The following is a 20,168-nucleotide window of genomic DNA, read 5'->3' as shown; positions in this document are numbered from 1 at the left end:
CCCTTTAAAAACTTGACTGTCGAGCAGAATCTTCAGAATCCGTTTGCCATCTCCCCAGGTTGCTGGCCTCCTGAATAAAGCAACCTTTCCATTCCTATCAGCACTTGTCTCTTGACCTTTTGAGAGGTGAGCAGCCAAACCTGAGTTTAGAAACAGAGAAGCCAGGAGATGGGCCGGTGCAAGGTAAGAGAGGCTGGGTATTTAGTCTCTCAGTGCTGAGTGAGTCACAGTTTGGTAAGGACAATATGTGCCTAATAACAAACCCTGCTTTGTTTGGGCAACCCTCACTCACACACATACTTACTGCTCTCTCCAGCATAACAAATCCTTCCATTACCTCCCAATAGTCTGCTTTTTATTTACTCACTTCATTTTTTGCCAGCTTTCTATTTATTTAAAAGGGTTTGAATTGTCTCTATCCAATTTTCCTATGTACCTGTGACTCTTCGTTCTAGAATGAAGTTAATTCTTTGCCTGATTGTAAGGAATCAGACTCTGTCTATATGTTTTCATTTTTGCCAGTAGAAATTTTATATTCAAAAAGAATTCAAAGTATTTAACATCTTTTCCTATTCTAATTAAAATAGTGGGAGCTAAATATATTCCATATAGCTGTTTACAACAGGAGGCTGAACAGAGATATCAGTGAAGTTTCAGTTTGGTCTTCTGTATACATTTTTTAGTTATATTCTCCTGGCAACAACAACAAAAATCTACTAGGTCCCCCACCCCTTCACTGCCCAAGTTATGTTCCTCTGTCAAATATTAAAAAAAAAAAATCTACTAGCTCCCCTCTCAAAATATACTTACCTGTAATATTTCAAAATGCTTCCCAGGTGCCTCAGTGGTAAAAAATCTGCCTGCCAATTCAGGAGACTTGGGTTCAATCTCTGGGTCGAAAAGATTCCCTGGAGTAGGAAATGGCAACCTACTCCAGTATCCTGTCCATGGGGTAACAAGGAGTCCAACACAGCTGAGCGTGTGTGTGTGCACGCACACATGCACACACACACACTATTTCACAATATAGCTTTTCCCATTGCTTGTCAAGATTATTCTTCCAAGTTTTATTTTCTCAAGACACAAAATGACTGTAAAGAAATGGACCGTATGTACCAAAATAGAACTTTTGAGCTTTTGTTTCTCAGGCACCTACTACCCATGAATTTAAACCATCTGTCTCCTCTTTATCTTGTTCTTATCTGTTGTTTCTACAAAAAGGGGCACAAGAAGAGATCTGAGCCTGAGTGTTGTGGTTAGAAGATGAAATAAATTGGAGCCCAGGGAAATGAGCTCCTCAACAACTTCTTGGTCAAATCAGAAAAAAAAAATTAGTCTAGCTGCTAATGATGATGTGTGCTCAGCACGCCCCATGGCACATGATCAACCCCCACTGAGATGAGAGGAAGGCAGGAGCTATTAACAATTGCGAAGATATATTGGGGAAACTGCAACCCAGAAAGTTAGCCACACGACTGCTAATTAAATACTCAGCTAAGTCATTTATTCTTCCAGGTTACTGTTTAAATAATTACTGAGACTATGAAAATACGTATTTCTATCTTGGCACAATTATATACACTATTTCTTAAGTTGTTGCACAGAGTGTTTCTTTCTTTCTTTTTTCTTTCTTTTCATACACACCAAACCCTTGGGGAGTTCCCAGGGGGCATTAGTGATAAAGAATCCACCTGCCAATGCAGGAGATTCAAGAGATGAGGGTTCAATCCCTGGGTCGGGATGATCCCCTGGAGGAGGAAATGACAACACAGTCCACTATTCTTGCCTGGGAAATCCCATGGACAGAGAAGCCTGGCAGCCATAGTCCACTGGGTTGCAAAGAGTCAGACACCACCGAGCATCCCCAGCACACGCAAGCCCTTGGGGGGAAATTTTCACTAGCTGTTTCCTTTCAATACTGTACTCAGGCTTTATGTGGATGTTAAGTTCGCTACTCTCATAGGGAAGATGCTATAATTAATTCAAGGCAATTTCCATTTCCTCATCAGTTCCTCATCTTTTTTGCTCTCCTGGCCAATGGCAACACCAGTAGCAACACAAACCATAGTGCTGAGTCCCATGCTCAAGACTGTGCTATGTGTTTCTGTACTCCTTCACTGGTTTTCAGAATTCTCCTTCCAGTGAAATCTTATCCCAAAGCCCAATATGCAAAAACAGAAAAGCAGAAGCTCCCAAAGTCTCTTTGGCCCATTTTCGCAAAGGCTGCTTTATCTCATTTAAAACTTCTCCAATGATGCTGTGAGTTACTTACTATTATCTTTATTTTAACAGGGCCTTGGAGAACATTCATCACGTGCTCAAGGCCAAAGAGCAATAAGATAATGGAGCTGAAATTGTATTTCTTCAGTCACCATGAGCTTTCTGCAAACTTCCTCTGTGCTGGATACAACTGCTGGCACCTGGGATATGTAAGTGAGCAAACAGGCAGGGTTTCTTGTCCCTGATGGAGACTGTATTCTGCTCTAGTGGATCTGAATGCAGGTTTGTCTAATTCAAAAATGGTGGGAACTTAACAAGATAACTATCCTGGAACTACATGGATGCTTTGGTTTTCTCTCTTGTTCAATCAACCTCTCTTTCCTGACCTGAGCCACAGCAGTATAATTCTCTTTTCTTATAGAGTTGCTTATCTGGATGACTCCTGATCTGCTTAAACTGACATATTCTAACATCAACATCTACCTGCCTTCAAGCTGTCAGACAATCACCAGTGACTGATAACACTCCTGTGGCCCTTGGAAGCCTACAAAGCTCATTTATATATAGTCTCTTATTTATTTCTCTTAAGTATTTCACAAGCTACAACCAGGTCGAGAATTATGCCCCTGTCATAGAGTGTACCCTGGAGAAGGAAATGGCAAGCCAATCCATTATCCTTGCCTAGAAAATCCCATGGACAGAGGAGACTGGTGGGTTGCAGTCCATGGGGTTGCAAAGAGTCGGGCATGACTGAATGACTAACACACACTGAAACACACACAGAGTTTGTAAAGGACAAAGTTATTGAACGGGGGAGGTGTACCTCAGTCTCCTGTTGGAGGGATGTACGATGAGCTCATTTATTTTCTCTAAGTAAATCTGATTTAACATTGAATTTCATATCCTGCTTGACTTCAATCACTCCTGGGGTTCCCTTCCCAAAGCCTTGCCAAGATAACTTACTCTTAAACTGTTTGATCCCTGTAGGCCCAGCAATTCTGCCATGCTGGGGAAATAAGAAGTCCTTGTTGAGTATAGGAAGCGCATCTTTTCCCTTCTGTGGTCTCACCATCACCCTGGGCACTGCCAGGGAGAAAGTGATAGGACCCACAGGACTTCGTAAGCCTAAGATCTTTGTTTCTTCCAAAATCACCTGAAATTTCTCTTGCATTTTTTTCCGCTGTGGCATTTTCTCTCTCCCCACTCTCTAGGATACATGAAATAATCTGCTTAAAGGCCTGAGCTTTGGAAACAAAGCCAGGAAGGAAGGAATCTCACAGGTCATCCCATCTTAATAGCTGTCACAAACTCTCCTGAGGCAAAAGCGCTTAGAGTTGAAGAATTGTTTGAGAATATTTACTGGGAAGAAATCTAGAAATTTATATCTCAAAATTCTTTGGGAATATGGCTCATGCTTCTTCACTGGTTACTAATATGAGCCAGGAACTGTGAGATGCACAAGTATCTAATCACAGTTTATGTTCTCAAAATCCTAGTTAGGTTAGGCCCATTGTTCCCACTCTGCAGGTGATAAAAGTAAGGCTCATAGAATTTACATCACTTTTCCAGCAAAGGGAAAGGCAGGGTTGGAATCTGGCACAGATTTGACCTCAGAACTATACTAGTACATCTGTGTTCCATCTATCCCACCTACCTTCCCTGTCAATGCCACTTCTCTAATTATGGGGGACCTACTATTGGTTGCCCACTATCTTTCACTGCTTCCATTCACTGCTAGGGAATTACAGGAATTTTTCATCCAAATGTTCCTGGCTCCCTTTAATATGCTAACCAAGTTGCTCTTCTATATGTATGTGGTGTTTTGCTTCTTCAATATCATTTTACCTTCCTTAAGCTGAACAGCTCTGTCTCTGATCAAGGGTCACTGTGCCAAGACCAGGGCCTCCTATACACACATGTGCAGGAAGATATTTCCCTATGGGTACTCACTAAAAATTCACATTCATGACATCTGTCTCTAGATGAGTGGGTTCAGTGGGTCCAGGGATGATTCTGGGGGCTCATCTTCAGCAAAAATTCAGGTAATTGCGGGCAAGATGGCCTATGGGGCCTCCTCTGAACACCTCTGCTCTAGCTTATCCTTTCTTGGCTTTGTCATTAGTGCTTACTCAAGTCACTGCTTGTTTGGTTACAAGGACCTGGAACTCTTGGAAGTTCACTTGTAAAGAAAGTTGACTGAAAAGAAGGACAAGGCGACATTATGAGAAAGAACACAGCCAACTTGAGTACTGGGCGCTGTCAAAGAGCTATTCTGTTCTGTTCTTTAAGGCTCCGTGGGTCCTTGTCTCCTGCATTTTTTTAGGGTTGCATCCGTGTTCTTGCCTGGAGAATCCCAGGGACGGGGGAGCCTGGTGGGCTGCCGTCTATGGGGCTGCACAGAGTCGGACACGACCGAAGTGACTTAGCAGCAGCAGCAGAGTATGTCTGCTCCATCTTGTCCTGGTAGAGCTTCTTTGTTCTATTTCCCAATGGCCTTCACTGGGCTTCCAGGGGGCTGAGATGGTAAAGAATCCATTTACAAGGCAGGAGACCTGGGTTCAATCCCTGAGTCAGAAAAATCCCCTGGAGAAGGAAATGGCAACCCACTCCAATATTCTTGCTTGGAGAATCCCACGGACAGAGGGGCTTGGGACCCTATGGTCCACAGCATCTCAAAGAGAGTTGGACACAACTGAGAGAATGACTCTTTCTCACTTTCACTTGGCAAGTCTGACGTGGGTCCTAAATTTGACATATCATGGCATCACTCTTACTAAACACAACTTCTGTGTTGCTTGCTTCAAGACATCATACAAGAATCTGACTTAGTTCAGCTGACCTGTCCATGGGCAGTTGCCTTTGATCCACCTTTTGGCCACCCTGGTGTAATCATTTGAGGGTATTTTGGCAGGTGGCAGGGTACATGGTCCTGTACTGCAAACATGTGCTGCATGTAAACCTGCCACGGAATCAGGAATTAGAAGCATGAGGGAAGCTTCCTAAGCAGATGGCTGGGGGTGGAGGTAAATCACAACGACGGCTACTACAAAGTGGTAGAGAAATCTGAAGACTGAACTTTTTATCTTGTCCATTCTTTGCCCATTTGTTTTCAGTTCTCCCTAACGGCTCCCTCCTAAACACGGGGCCCAGTCAGAATGGTTCTTCTTAACAGTTATGGCCATCTGTGACCTGGCCCCACTGTATTTTTCTTTTCTTCACCTGAAACCAGCTTCCACAGGCAGACCGCTACTCCTTCCATTCCTCCAAAGTGCCATGCTCAGTCTGGAATGTTTCCACTTTCTCTGTGTTTCCTTACTTTTTCTGTTAAGCCTGAATGCCCTTATGAAGCCTTTCAAGGTCTCTCAGCCCTCAGCCACTCTGTGTGACCTAGTCTGATCTTCATGACATTTGGTTGTGTGTTATCCTATTTCATACCATTCATCTTCTTTCACCAAAGGCAATTATTTGAAGGCAAGAATTATATTCTACACAGATGGCTTCTTCAGAGCCCAGAAGCAACAAGTCCACCAAGAAAATAAGCCAAAGCACTGGAGATTGAGTTAATTGTCGTCAAAGTCATCCTATGAACTTAAACACTAGAGTTCAATCTTATTTTTTGTCAATACAGCTAAAAGGTTAGGCCCATGGGATACATTATTTCCTTTCATTTTATTATTATTTTCTTTTCTACCATGCTAAAGTTATTTTCATTCAATTGGTTGAGTTAAAACCAATATTTGTTGATAGTCACAGGGAACAATATCCAAAGTCAGACTTTAGCTAAGATTTCATTACTATAAAGACTTGTAAACGAAAGCAAAGTAGCCTGCCAACATTCATACATGAGCTAGTTAATTTTAAAAGATATTACCTCATAACCGAGTAAGTGTCCATTGCTCAATTTCCAAGGAATGGCATTCCATGAAACTTCAATTTCTGAGGAAGATAGGCTATTTGCAGAAACTTGAGATGGAGCTATTGTAGGCTCTGTTTGGGAACAGAATGTGAAATCCAGTTATAATTTTGATAGTTAATTTTAAAAATCTACTGAAGTCTTTATTAAAAAAAAAAACATTTCAACATATTTGAAAATACTATAAAATACTCTTTAAAAATATTTGAAAATATGAATCATGTCTTGGTCATGTCCCATTTCCTAGGAAAAGATGGCATCAGAACCACAGGCTTCTTTTTGCTGAACAACCAGAACAATGCTACCCTCCTCTCTGGCACTCCTTTCTGGGTATTCTACTTTTCTCCCTTTTTTCCCCCTTTGTTCTTTCCACTATATCATTATTTCTCTCTTTTTCATCCTTCAGCCCTTTTGGGAAATCCTATGTCCATAAATGCTACCTATTTTTATTTTTGGCCTTGCCAAACAAAAGTCAAGGTCTACAGAATTCATTTACTCAATAAGCATTTAGTGAGTGTCTTGTCCAACCAGGCTCACAAGAGGGGCAAAGTTCAATGAGATCCTCTACTCTGCTGAAGAGGAGATAAACCTGCACAGAGCTATTACACAGTACAGAGATCCCCTTGCTAATGGAGAACTCCTGGGGTTTCACAGGCCCTCCGCAGTGATTCTCCCGTCTCAGGACACAGCTCTGAGTAGACCTGTCTCCTCCCCCAACATTCATTTCTATGTTAAAGGATCCTGCTCCCTGGCCATGGCTGATGGATACTGACAGCCTGGTCCAAGGATGGGCCTATTAGATACCTTTCTCTTGAGAACGTGGGTTTGGAGAAACAAGGAGGACTTGAGGCCAGTCAATCAGCCCTGGCGCCCTAGAGAAGCCCTAGGTTTCTGAGGGCTAAGAGCTTCCTTGATTAAGACTCTTCATGAGGTCTGCTATTCAAAACCTCCCCCTTTGATTCAGTGAAATGTCTGAGGATATTTCCAATAACTCTCGCTTTTTTCAAAGACCAGTCAAGTCAGATTCTGACATCTGGAACAGACAGAAAGACCTTTAACTGACTCATCAGTGGTTGCAGGGAAGGTAACAGGAGAAGGAACGTGCAGGAGGCAAGAGGCTCCGGCTGTTGCCTCCCTCCTAGCTACCAGCCCCACTCCTGTCCAGGATGCACAGGGTGGACAGCACCCCAAAACTCCCTGGTCACTCCCCATCACTCCCCAGACCCCTGACCTGCCTTTGTAATGATAATCCTTCTCAGTAACTCTTGGAGAAGAGTTCTGGCTATGAATTTAAAAGCTCTTTCTGCTGCAAAAATTCTGATAATGCCTTTTCCTTTTTCTCTCAGAACTCGGTGGAAAAAGAACAAAACTAGGGGGTGATGGTATGATGAAAAAGTGAGCTTTCCTTACTTGTTTTTATGAATGACAACTGTGGACCCACTTCTGCAATTTACTGTAAGGCTTGGTAGATAGAGGAGATGCTGTTAAATCTTATTTCATGAGCTCAGACTACTCAAGAGCAAAAGCCTAAGTTAAAATACTAGCTCAATAGGTCTGTATGGATTTTGGCAAATTCATTAATTTTTCATCAAGCTTCCATTTTCTCCTATGTAAATGGGAAATGACAATAGTACCAACACATCACTCCTCTTTGGAAAATTCAAATTAGGTAACGTCTGGCTCATAGTAAGCATTCGATACTTGTTACTCCTGCCATTCTAATTAGGTAGAACCACATGAGCTAGCACAATATTCAGCTGCTTTTAACCTACAAAATGGCTTTATAGACTTCTCCTAACACTACTATTATTTTGTAAAGAGATGCAATAACTGGGACAGAAAGGCAGACAAAGGGAATGAGTCCAGAGTGGAGTGTGTGTGAGTCTATACTAACTGGAACTGGTGAACCCCATCCTCGAACCTGCACATTCTGTGCTTCACCAAAGTCATACTTGTGGTCTTCCCTCTCCAATCTGCTAAAACCTCTCTTTCAGCAATTAGGAACCACTTTATAACTTGAGACTAGGGCACTTCAAAGACAGTATCTTAATCTTACCCCCAAAAGAAGAAAGCTCTGGAAGGCAGAGCCACTCCCTGCTTCAGAGACTAGGATTCAATGTATTTCCCCCTAAAGAGATGTTTAACTAATTGTGAACCCCTCTGACTATTCACTGAATTTCACACTTCAGGTAAGCATGGTTGATCTTTATTACCTGGATGAGGACTCTAACTGTGACTTCAAACATTCTTCTTTTGAAGAAATATATCTGAACTCACAAAGAACTTCCAAATTGGGGTTTTGGATCATAATTGGATTATTAAGTTTGGAACTGATAAAAAGAGCTTCCTCTATTTATGATGAGGCTTCCCTGGTGGCTCAGATGGTAAAGCATCTGCCTGCAATGTGGGAGACCTGTGTTTGATCCCTGGGTCAGAAAGATCCCCTGGAGAAGGAAATGGCAACCCACTCTAGTACTCTTGCCTGGAAAATTCCATGGATGGAGGACCCTGGTAGGCTACAGTCCATGGGGTCACAAAGAGTCAGACATGACTGAGTGACTTCACTTATATATCAACAAACACATTGTCAGTCAAAAATATAAGTTGAAAATGCATTTAATACACCCAATATATGAAGAGCATAGCTTAGCCTGTGCTATGTGCTTAGTTGCTTAGTCATGTCCTACCCTTTGTGATCCCATGGATTGTAGCCTGCCCAGGCTCCTCTGGCCATGGGGATTCTCCAGTCTAGAATACTAGACTAGGCTACTATGCCCTCCTCCAGGGGATCTTCCCAACCCAGGTCTCCCACATTGCAGGCACATTCTTTACTGTCTGAACCACCAGTGAAGACCAAGAATATTGGAGTGGGTAGCCTGACCCTTCTCCAGGGGATCTTCCCAACCCAAGAATCAAACCAGGGTCTTCTGCATTGCAGGCAGGCGGATTCTTTACCAGCTGAGCTACCAGGGAAGCTCTAGCTTAGCTTAGCCTATCTTAAACAGGCCCTGGACACTTACATTAGCCTCCAGTTGGGCAAAATCATTTAATACAAGGCCTATTTTACAATAAAGTGTTGAACATCTCATGTAATTTATTGGCTACTGTACTGAAAGTAGCCAAAACTAGGAGCTGTGTCTACTGCTGCCCAACACCCTGATACATTATTTGACTCCACATGACCAGCCCAGGAAAAGACTGAACCAAAGTAAAATTTCCACTGAATTTGTGGCCCACTTCACACCACTGTGAAGTTGAAAAATCATTAATAGCCTTTCCATACCTTCTTCTGCAGAGAAAACCGTTGTCACTGGGCTAAACGGCCCTTCACCTTTGTTATTATAAACACCCACTTTAACTTCATACAGTGAAAATGGCAGGATGCTTTCATTCCTAAAGACGTATCTTGGGGTATCAGGAGACGTGACCACTGTCTGGATCCAGTTGGTTACTCCAAGAGGGCGGAAAGCAACAACATACCCAAAACCTTCACCATTCTGTAGTTCTTCAGGGACTGGCTATAAAGGGAAGACATATTAAATCACACTTTCACATGAGGGCAAGGCAAAAATAATTTCAGCTATAATGCGGAGTCTTTTCTAAAACTAAAAGTCATCAAATAATAATCTTCATTGTACGAAGTGGCTGGATTAGGAAAGGAGAAAAGGGACAGGGAGAGAGTGAGCTGCTTTAAAACAGACACACGCCACTCTTTCATAGCCATCTAGATAACTAACTAGAATTTTCCAAAATAATTTAGATTTTTGAGCATCCTGTAGCCCCAATTTGAGTTCTGAGTAATAAAGATATACTTTCAGTTGAAATACTGTATCTCTAAATTAAATAAAAATCATCTCCTCCCTAATGTTGATCTTACAGAAAAAATTATATATTGACATGATAATTCACTGCAAGAGTAAAACTTTAAAAAAGGAAGTAAAAACAAGGTTTTAAACTCAAAGCTGTATTTGCATCATGTCAAAAATTTCTATTGATACTCCATGATCTCTTGACTTCTTATTTCTCCATCAACATCTTCAAAAAATAAAGATAACTTTAGCGCCTTCTGGCTTTGTTAGTTAACATTTTTCCCAATTATGACATAAAGCAAGGGCTGAGAGAATGGCCAGAAGGCAGCACTGCCTGGAGCCGTGGCGTGTGCATCCTCAGAGGGGGAACAGCTCCAGAGCCAACAGTCAAGACTTGACTCATCCCCAGCCAGATGACCTTGGGCAAAGTATTTTGTATCTCTATGCCTTAGTGTTTTTAACCTAAAAATGTTGTGAGATAAAGTGAAAAAAAAAAAAGCAAAATGCTAGGAACAGAGAATAACACAAAGTGAACATTAAAAAATATGAGCCAGTATTAATAGCTCTACCACCATCAGCACCATCAGCATCACCCAGGAAGCCATGGCTATGGGAAGACCATCACCCTAAGGGGGCAGACGCGGCCCAGACACTTACATCCCAGGTGATCACCAGTTCAGACCGGCTCCCACCTCCTCCACTGACTTCTGAAGGAGGCACTTCTGGCACTACACAGGTTAGAGAGAAGAAATGAAACCCTATTCACATTTGGTAATATTTATCTGAAGGAAGACTCAACATTGTTTACTTTTAATATCTGAATAATTCTACGACTGGCACATTACGTGTGTGTGTGTGCATGTGTGCGTGTGCATATATACATGCAATACGTATGTGTGTATATCTAAATATATTTATCTTTTGGGGAGATAGTCACATGATTTACATTTGCATAAAATTATTAAAGATTCAAATATTTCAAACAGTAAGAAAAAATTACTCAGTATGAAGGTTAATAAAATGAGAAAAAGCGTTTCACGAGGGATTATGATAAATCAATCCAGCATGGAAATTTTTTTCCCCAAGTGTCAAAGTTACTTTTTTTAAAATTGAAATATAGTTGATTAACAATGTTTTAGGTGTACAGCAAAGTGATTCAGTTATAGACATATATACATACATATGAACACACACATATATATATTTTTCAGATTCTTTTCCCTTACAGTTATTGCAAGATATTGAATACAGTTCCCTGGTTGCTTATCTATTTTATATATAGTAGTGTATCTGTTAATCCCAAATTTCTAATGTATCCTGCCCCTTTCATTCTCCCTTTGGGAACATTTCTTTTCTACGTCTGTGAATCTATTTCTGTTTTATAAATCAGTTCATTTGTACCATGTTTTCAGAGTCCACATATAAGTAATATCATATGATTTAATTTTACTTGGTATGATAATCTCTAGGCCTATCCATGTAAGCATGAACATTTAATTTGTGACTACTCTAAGTAGAGTTCCCACAACACTGGTTTTATATAAAAATGACTCACACTGAAATCTTCAAGTCCTGTTCTTTTATGAATCTCACACAGGCATTAGATTTCTCACTAACAGAAATTTGTTTTATAAATCTCACGACACACCTAGAGCATAAGATACCTAAAGGTAGGTCCTTGTTGTGTTCACAGCTGTACCCACTGTACCTAGAAAGTGCTCAGCACACAGCAGATACTTTCTAAACATATTTCTGTGAATAAGTGAACTGAGTCTCAAGATGGATGTGGCTCCCCAATTTCTCATAATCCCTGGCACGAACATTCTATGCATTGTCCTAAGTGAAAAAGCATCATTAAAATTACTGAAATATATTCCATGACTTCTATCTTGGCTTTGTTCCAAAGTGATACATCGGCTGTATTTATAATTTTAGTCTTAACACTACAGATTCTGAAAAGGAAAGTCTTAAATCCTGTCTGATGCCTCAATAATGTGATACCATACACACTTTCTGTTCTGTGGTTTCAATGTTAGGCTGTTTTTAGCATTACAAAGGGGTCTTATGGTTAATATTAATAGTTACCCCTCATGAAAATTTTAAAAATAATTCTCCCTTAATTTAGTACTCAAGGAGCCAAAATATACCTATTCATCAATCACTTAAGTTCATTCACTGAGCTTGGAGGGCAGAATGAGATTTCCTAGCAGCTGATCTCCCAAAAGTCATTATCCTACCAATTTGTCAATGCTTGTTATAAATGAAAACAGCACTTCCCCTGTTAACAAGGTGACGATGTCAGATAGTAATTATAACCTTAAGTGACAAAAACATAGTCACTCTACATGCACTAATGAAGGCTGGCACTGGACTGAATTCTTGCAAATGTCACACTACATCAGATTCACTTACACGTGTGTCTTTTGACAAACGCCATATGGCCAGTCTGCCGTGAGACAGGTCAGATAATTGCAACGAGGCATTATTGAGGCTGAACCCCTGCTGGCCTGGGGATCAAGGGCAAGAGAAGTGGAAACACACCCCGAGGAAGACCTATGAAGCCAAGACTCAGAAAACAAAACACTAACCTGCCTCTTCAGTTCTTACTTTTTCTGAGGGTAAACTGGGTTCTCCACCTCCGATTTTGTTACTGGCTACAACCCGAAATTCGTACTCCACCCATGGATTTAACTCGACTACCGTAGCTGTGTGTGTTTTCCCATCAATGACCTCAGGCACTACAAAGGAATATTTCAGAGAGGTGAACGTTTGCGCATCTTAGGGTTGATCTGAAATCCATTCATTTGTACCAGTGGCATCTGCCTCACCCCCTTTACCTGTTGTGGCCGTTTGCCAACCCACGGAGAAGGGCGTCCTCGCCTGGACAGAATAGGCTATAACTGGGCTGTGGTTGTCTGTACCTTCTTTCCAAGAGAGCTGGGCAGTTGTGTCTGTAATTTCATCTACCTTCACGCTCTCTGGTGGCCCAGGTGAACCTATGGAAAGCAAAAATGCAAAGAACAGTTCAGTTCAGTTCAGTCACTCAGTCACGTCTGACTCTAGTTAGCAATTCCATAAACCAAAGTGAAGAACCTGCCTCATGACACGTGACACCTCATGACACTCCAATGGATCCCAATTTCAAAAGCACTTATGGAAAAAGGAAATTTCCCTGGCTATAAAACAGCCATTTTCTTTCTTTTGCATTCCTGTTGTTAGATATTTAATCTGGATTTTGAGCCATGAATTCCAAAGGCATAACACTCCACGACTGCAAATGTACATCTGCTTTTTGAGTCCTCTGTTTGGCAGGATTCCTGTCTCTTTCCAAATTCAATAACCTTCACTTTTGTGTGAAGCCTTTTTTTTTTTTTTTTTTAACCTCTTGGGACATCTCTGTAGTTTCCGGTTTGTTATCTAGAGCTGTTTTATTTTACAACGCACTCTGGGTCATTTTTCAGCCCAGTAGAAAATCAGTACTTTGGACAGTAGCTCAGATTGGCAAATTTTCTCAGGCATTCTGGATGATCCTGGTTTTTTGGAAGTACACACATACACACACACACGCACACTCTATCACTATTATCTTTCACATTTTCACATTAAACACTATCACTGAATTAATGACATATTCAAAACACATCAGCTTGGCAGCAGCTGTGGAATGCTTATTAGTGTGAGAGCTATTGGAATGACAGAATTGAGATTTTTATTTCTTTGAATTAGCATGTGTCCTCATTGGTACAACTTCTGGTCTATTTGGGTGGGGTGGGTATCAAATCAATATTATAACTTGCATGCTCATACTGCTATCTCTGGAGAAGGAAATGGCAACCTACTCCAGTATTCCTGCTTAGAGAATCCTGTGCACAGAGGAGCCTTGTGGGCTGCTGTCCATAGGGTTGCATAGAGTTGGACACGACTGAAGTGACTTAGCATAGCATTGCTATCTCATCATGGTTTTTTCTTCAGCAAGGAAGGCTCAGTTAACATGTTTAAAAACAAAACAAAACAAAACACTGAGCCATTAACGCTTACCTCTTACTATGAGGTCAGCAGCAGATGAAACGCTGTCCACCCCTGTCTGCACCATACAAACATATTTTCCACTGTGCTTCAGTTGAATGTTTCTGATCATTAAATCACCTGATGAACTCTGTTGGAAAACACAGGTAATGAACATATTATTATTCAGAAAACACAGAGAATCTTAAAGGCCATATTCAACACCATTGGGACAAAACCCATATTTAGAAAGAAGACCTAGCTGGTTACAAAACAGAAAATTGCTCCAATGGAAAGAATGGAAATAAAAACAAGTTAAAAACCACACATGACTGCAGACATAGGTTTCTGTAGCTAAATAAATGACAAGCTTTCCCCTGAGCGTTTATGGTTTCACAGATAAATAAGGGCAGAGATTACAGTCTCAGAGTCTATTTACTTCCACTAGGGTGACACTTCTTTTTATATCCACTGCTCAGCACCAGCTCAACTCTTTTCTCTTGTTCCAGCCTCTCTGCAATTATCTGCCTGAGAAGAAGAGGGAAGCATTTAGGAATCTGGTGAGAGATAAATGCAGCACGACAAGGGGATTACCACGGTTGAGACACTTTTCTGAGCTCTTTGAAGCTTAAAAAGCCTAATGCTGTTTAATTCCTTTGCTACAGAATTTAGGGACAGTCAGTATGAACCCCTCAGTAAGAAGAAATTAAACATTTTAAACCAAAAAATAATAGCTGCCCATAAAGACACTGGCTGGCGTTTCCCAGTGCCAATTAATGAAGCAAATGTATTTCTAAAAGCTCAACTTCAAATAGTCTTCATTTTAAAAGAATGTAAAATCATGTTCATAAAATGACTAACTGCAGGCCAGTTTCACGCATTAGTAAAAGTATGGATTGAAATAAAATGATTTGGAAAGCAAAGCCTTTTGAAAAGGATCACTTACTGGGAAAATCTCTAAACTGTACAGACAAGGAAGCAATGAGTGGTTTGTCTTATACATTAAAAGGATAGTTTTACTTTTGGATTTTCCTAGTATTTGTTGAAAGATGGATTCCACTATCTTGTTTTTAGGTAATTTCCCAAGATCTTCTCTAGGTTGATTTCTTAAATATTGCTTCAAATCCTCAGGACTCTTAATGGTCTATACATTCTCTGACGGTTTGGACAGTGGCTTTAGCATGATTTTCTTGAGTACTGGGAATAGACAGATGTGAGGTGATTGATGGCTGTAATTAAATAATAATCCAGAAACTGTTAAGTTTGCACATTTTACTTTGATCAAGTTAAACTCTTTCCTTTCTCTCCCTCTCTCTCTTTCTCCTCAGGGTTATTTAGAAATTTATCCCTAGGACAAAACCTTCAATGCTTGCTGACCTTTAGAAACTCTCAGGTTTTATGAGCTCCATATCCTCACAGGAGGTTGATTATCATTTCTATAGAAATCTCTTATTTTCAGTGAAGTAAGAACTTTTTAACGATTAAATTCCATTAAGGCATTAGGGTAAGCTGTTATTATTTCCTGTGTTTATTTGCTTATTTTGAAAGCAGTTGGGTAAAAAGGGGCTGAAAGCAGGATTTTCTTTATGTCCATAGATTCATGAATACAGTTTCTAGGCATATAAGCTGGTTTTGTTTCTTGAAGAAGTTAAAAAAAAAAAAAAAGACTGATGTTGGGTTTGTCATTTCTGTTCATTTCGGTATTGATGGGTGAAGAGAGACATAACTTAGCTAGTTTATGTAATACCCAAACCATCTTCCTGAAGAAATATAGCTAGGCTCACTCACGATCAAGAGAAATATAACTTTTAATTATTTTTTACACTGAGAGTGAAAACAGAAACAATGAACATGCACACAAGGAACAATTGAGTTTTTCTTTCAGAACCAACATGAAATTGAGTGGATGAATACATTAATGAAAAACAAAATGCAGCAAAAACAAAGAAGGATCCTGTCCTTAATTTTTGTCTTTCTCAGTAGACTAAATTTATGTTATTCCTCTTCTAGCACTTTTTCTCTCTCACCCTATCTGTTGTCTTTTAATGAAGCAATATAAAGAGTCAAGATTGATCTTAACAAAATTTCATTAAATGCTTGCCATATATGACTCACTTGAGGTTAGAGAAGTGCCTTATACATAACCTCTGCTCCCTAGGATAGAAACCTAAGTCAGGGTTTTATGTGTGTGTGTATGAAAGAATTTATGTTTACAAATTTATGGAAGTTTATTTAATAAAGGTTCAATAAATCACATGGCACATACCATATATACACAACCTCAGAATGAAAGAGGAAAGAAATTTCCAGTCCCGCTGAGGATATGGAGCAATTGGAACTTTTATTATTACTTATGGGAGTGCAGACTGGTGCAATTACTCTGGAACTCTGTTTAGAAATAGCTACTAAGGCAGGATATAAGCATAATCTACAATCCGGCAATTCCACCCCTATTACATACTTTACAGATACGTGTACATATGCTCCCCAAAGACATTTATAAGAACGTCTGTGGTAGTACTAACCATAATAGCTAAAGGATGAAAACAATCTAACGTCCATCACGATAAAGCAGCTTAATAAGCAGTGAAATATTCATTTAATGAAATACTAATAGACCATGAAAATCAATGAACTATAACTACACAGATCATGCAGAGCCAAGACTCAACATAAATAAAAGATATAAATCAGATAGAAAAGAGTAAAATGATACTGACCTATCATATTATAAATCTGGATTGTGACTATCTTTGGTGGGCTATTTAGCACTGCAATGAAGCAATCACTAGACTTCTGGAATAGGGCTTCCATTGCTTCTGGGTTTCACTGTTGTTTACTTGAATGGGTTCATTTTATGAAAATTCATCAGGCTATACATTTATAGGTTGTGTATTTTTGGTGAGAACATAATAGCTGTCAAGATGTAGTTATTCTAATGTGTAACTACGGCTCTAAAAGCACCACTCTAAATAGGACCATAGTTGAAATGGTCAAAAAAACATGGCTGTAATTCTAAACTTCAATTTCTTTCACAAGAATAAAATGCTTAATAATAATAAAATACTATTAATTAAACCATTTGATACTTTCTTATGAAAATGACTATTCCCAGACATTAAAAAAAAAAGACAAAAAAGGACAAGGGAATTCCAAAAGGAAGTTTCACTTTGACCAAACCAATCTTGTCCCCATTAGTTTTCACTGTTAATGGTTAAAATACATGCAATTAATTACTGATTACAATAAAGATAATAGAAGAGTGTAAAAAAAAATCCAAGTAGAATTAGTCTGTTTGTGGTATAATAGCACTTGATAGATTATTTTTCAATATAGTCATCAGGAAAATTACATCTATTATTTAGAAATATTTAGAAACAAGCTTGTAATCCCTTGAGTGTAAACATAATTCACATAAAGCAACTTATAAACATTACAAACATTAATACTCTTTGAATAAATTCTTAGAAGCACAATAATTCTTTGAATAAAAATAGCTTCTACTTTATTATCTCTTAAATTAGTATTTTAGTCTTTATACAGTTTTCCTAAATTTGCCTTCCCCTCACCTCAAAAACAATGGACTAGAATTAGAACAATACAGAAGCAAATCTTCATTTCCCTATCCCTATTTCCCTTAAAACATCTCCCTCAAACTTCAGCAGTAGAATTTCAGTCTTTCAGAAAGCAAGTCCTTTTTCTACGCTGCTGATCACAGTATTACTTGAAAACGAAGCTTTTCAGTAATAGAAGAGCCCTGTTCCTACAGGTTAAACAGGGTTTTAAGATGAGGGAGACATTTAACTAAGTCATATGAATTTTAGCTCTTTCTAGAAAGCACTATCTTTTTAAATATGATCATTGATTCAAATAATGGCTATCAAACCATTCAGTATCACAGTAATCCAAGTCTATGCCCCAACCAGTAAAGCTGAGGAAGCTGAAGTTGAACGGTTCTATGAAGACCTACAAGACCTTTTAGAACTAACACCCAAAAAAGATGTCCTTTTCATTATAGGGGACTGGAATGCAAAATTAGGAAGTCAAGAAACACCCGGAGTAACAGGCAAATTTGGCCTTGGAATACAGAATGAAGCAGGGCAAAGACTAATAGAGTTTTGCCAAGAAAATGCACTGGTAATAACAAACACCCTCTTCCAACAACACAAGAGAAGACTTTACACATGGACATCACCAGATGGTCAACACTGAAATCAGATTGATTATATTCTTTGCAGCCAAAGTTGGAGAAGCTCTATACAGTCAGCAAAAACAAGACCAGGAGCTGACTGTGGCTCAGACCATGAACTCCTTATTGCCAAATTCAGACTTAAATTGAAGAAAGTAGGGAAAACCACTAGACCATTCAGGTATGACCTAAATCAAATCCCTTATGATTATACAGTGGAAGTGAGAAATAGATTTAAGGGACTAGATCTGATAGACAGAGTGCCTGATGAACTATGGACGGAGGTTTGTGACATTGTATAGGAGTCAGAGAGCAAGACCATCCCCGGGGAAAAGAAATGCAAAAAAGCAAAATGGCTGTCTGGGGAGGCCTTACAAATAGCTGTGAAAAGAAGAGAAGCGAAAAGTAAAGGAGAAAAGGAAAGATATAAGCATCTGAATGCAGAGTTCCAAAGAATAGCAAGAAGAGATAGGAAAGCCTTCCTCAGTGATCAATGCAAAGAAATAGAGGAAAACAACAGAATGGGAAAGACTAGAGATCTCTTCAAGAAAATTAGAGATACCAAGGGAAGATTTCATGCAAAGATGGGCTCGATAAAGGACAGAAATGGTATGGACCTAACAGAAGCAGAAGATATTAAGAAGATATGGCAAGAATACACAGAAGAACTGTACAAAAAGATCTTCACGACCCAGATAATCACGATGGTGTGATCGCTGACCTAGAGCCAGACATCCTGGAATGTGAAGTCAAGTGGGCCTTAGGAAGCATCACTACAAACAAAGCTAGTGGAGGTGATGGAATTCCAGTGGAGCTAGTTCAAATTCTGAAAGATGATGCTGTGAAAGTGCTGCACTCAATATGCCAGCCAATTTGGAAAACTCAGCAGTGGCCACAGGACTGGAAAAGGTCAGTTTTCATTCCAATCCTAAAGAAAGGCAATGCCAAAGAATGCTCAACCTATTGCACAATTGTACTCATCTCACACGCTAGTAAAGTAATGCTCAAAATTCTCCAAGCCAGGCTTCAGCAATATGTGAACCGTGAACTTCCTGATGTTCAAGCTGGTTTTAGAAAAGGCAGAGGAACCAGAGATCAAATTGCCAACATCTGCTGGATCATGGAAAAAGCAAGAGAGTTCCAGAAAAACATCTATTTCTGCTTTATTGACTATGCCAAAGCCTTTGACTGTGTGGATCACAATAAACTGTGGAAAATTCTGAAAGAGATGGGAATACCAGACCACCTGATCTGCCTTTTGAGAAATCTATATGTAGGTCAGGAAGCAACAGTCAGAACTGGACATGGAACAACAGACTGGTTCCAAATAGGAAAAGGAGTACGTCAAGGCTGTATAGTGTCACCCTGCTTATTTAACTTCTATGCAGAGTACATCATGAGAAACGCTGGGCTGGAAGAAGCACAAGCTAGAATCAAGATTGCCGGGAGAAATATCAATAACCTCAGATATGCAGATGACACCACCCTTATGGCAGAAAGTGAAGAGGAACTCAAAAGCCTCTTGATGAAAGTGAAAGTGGAGAGTGAAAAAGTTGGCTTAAAGCTCAACATTCAGAAAACGAAGATCATGGCATCTGGTCCCATCACTTCATGGGAAATACATGGGGAAACAGCGGAAACAGTGTCAGACTTTATTTTTCTGGGCTCCAAAATCACTGCAGATGGTGACTGCAGCCATGAAATTAAAAGACGCTTACTCCTTGGAAGAAAAGTTATGACCAACCTAGATAGCATATTCAAAAGCAGAGACATTACTTTGCCAACAAAGGCCCGTCTAGTCAAGGCTATGATTTTTCCTGTGGTCATGTATGGATGTGAGAGTTGGACTGTTAAGAAGGCTGAGCGCCGAAGAATTGATGCTTTTGAACTGTGGTGTTGGAGAAGACTCTTGAGAGTCCCTTGGACTGCAAGGAGATCCAACCAGTCCCTTCTGAAGGAGATCAGCCCTGGGATTTCTTTGGAAGGAATGATGCTAAAGCTGAAACTCCAGTACTCTGGCCACCTCATGCGA

The 20,168-nt window shown here is 39.8% G+C and overlaps 1 protein-coding gene across 4 annotated transcripts in view; it reads right to left on the bottom strand.

Moving 5' to 3' along the window:
- CNTN3 (contactin 3) overlaps positions 1-20,168 on the bottom strand; it is a 402,840-nt gene that overhangs the window by 35,033 nt on the left and 347,639 nt on the right. For 3 of the 4 annotated variants that reach the window (XM_070776321.1, XM_070776319.1, XM_070776320.1), the window contains exons 14-19: positions 13,981-14,098; positions 12,780-12,938; positions 12,531-12,680; positions 10,600-10,670; positions 9,417-9,651; positions 6,092-6,207 (exon numbers count right to left, since the gene is read on the bottom strand). In XM_070776321.1, coding sequence (XP_070632422.1) covers positions 6,092-6,207; positions 9,417-9,651; positions 10,600-10,670; positions 12,531-12,680; positions 12,780-12,938; positions 13,981-14,098 — 849 coding nt within the window. The remainder of the gene's footprint in view (positions 1-6,091; positions 6,208-9,416; positions 9,652-10,599; positions 10,671-12,530; positions 12,681-12,779; positions 12,939-13,980; positions 14,099-20,168) is intronic. The other variant, XM_070776322.1, reaches the window with a different exon arrangement.

Source organism: Bos indicus, chromosome 22 (genome assembly GCF_029378745.1).
Source record: "Bos indicus isolate NIAB-ARS_2022 breed Sahiwal x Tharparkar chromosome 22, NIAB-ARS_B.indTharparkar_mat_pri_1.0, whole genome shotgun sequence".
NCBI classification, from domain to species: domain Eukaryota; kingdom Metazoa; phylum Chordata; class Mammalia; order Artiodactyla; family Bovidae; genus Bos; species Bos indicus.
Note: the sequence above shows the minus strand (reverse complement) of the source record. Positions and strands in the feature narration are given on the sequence as shown.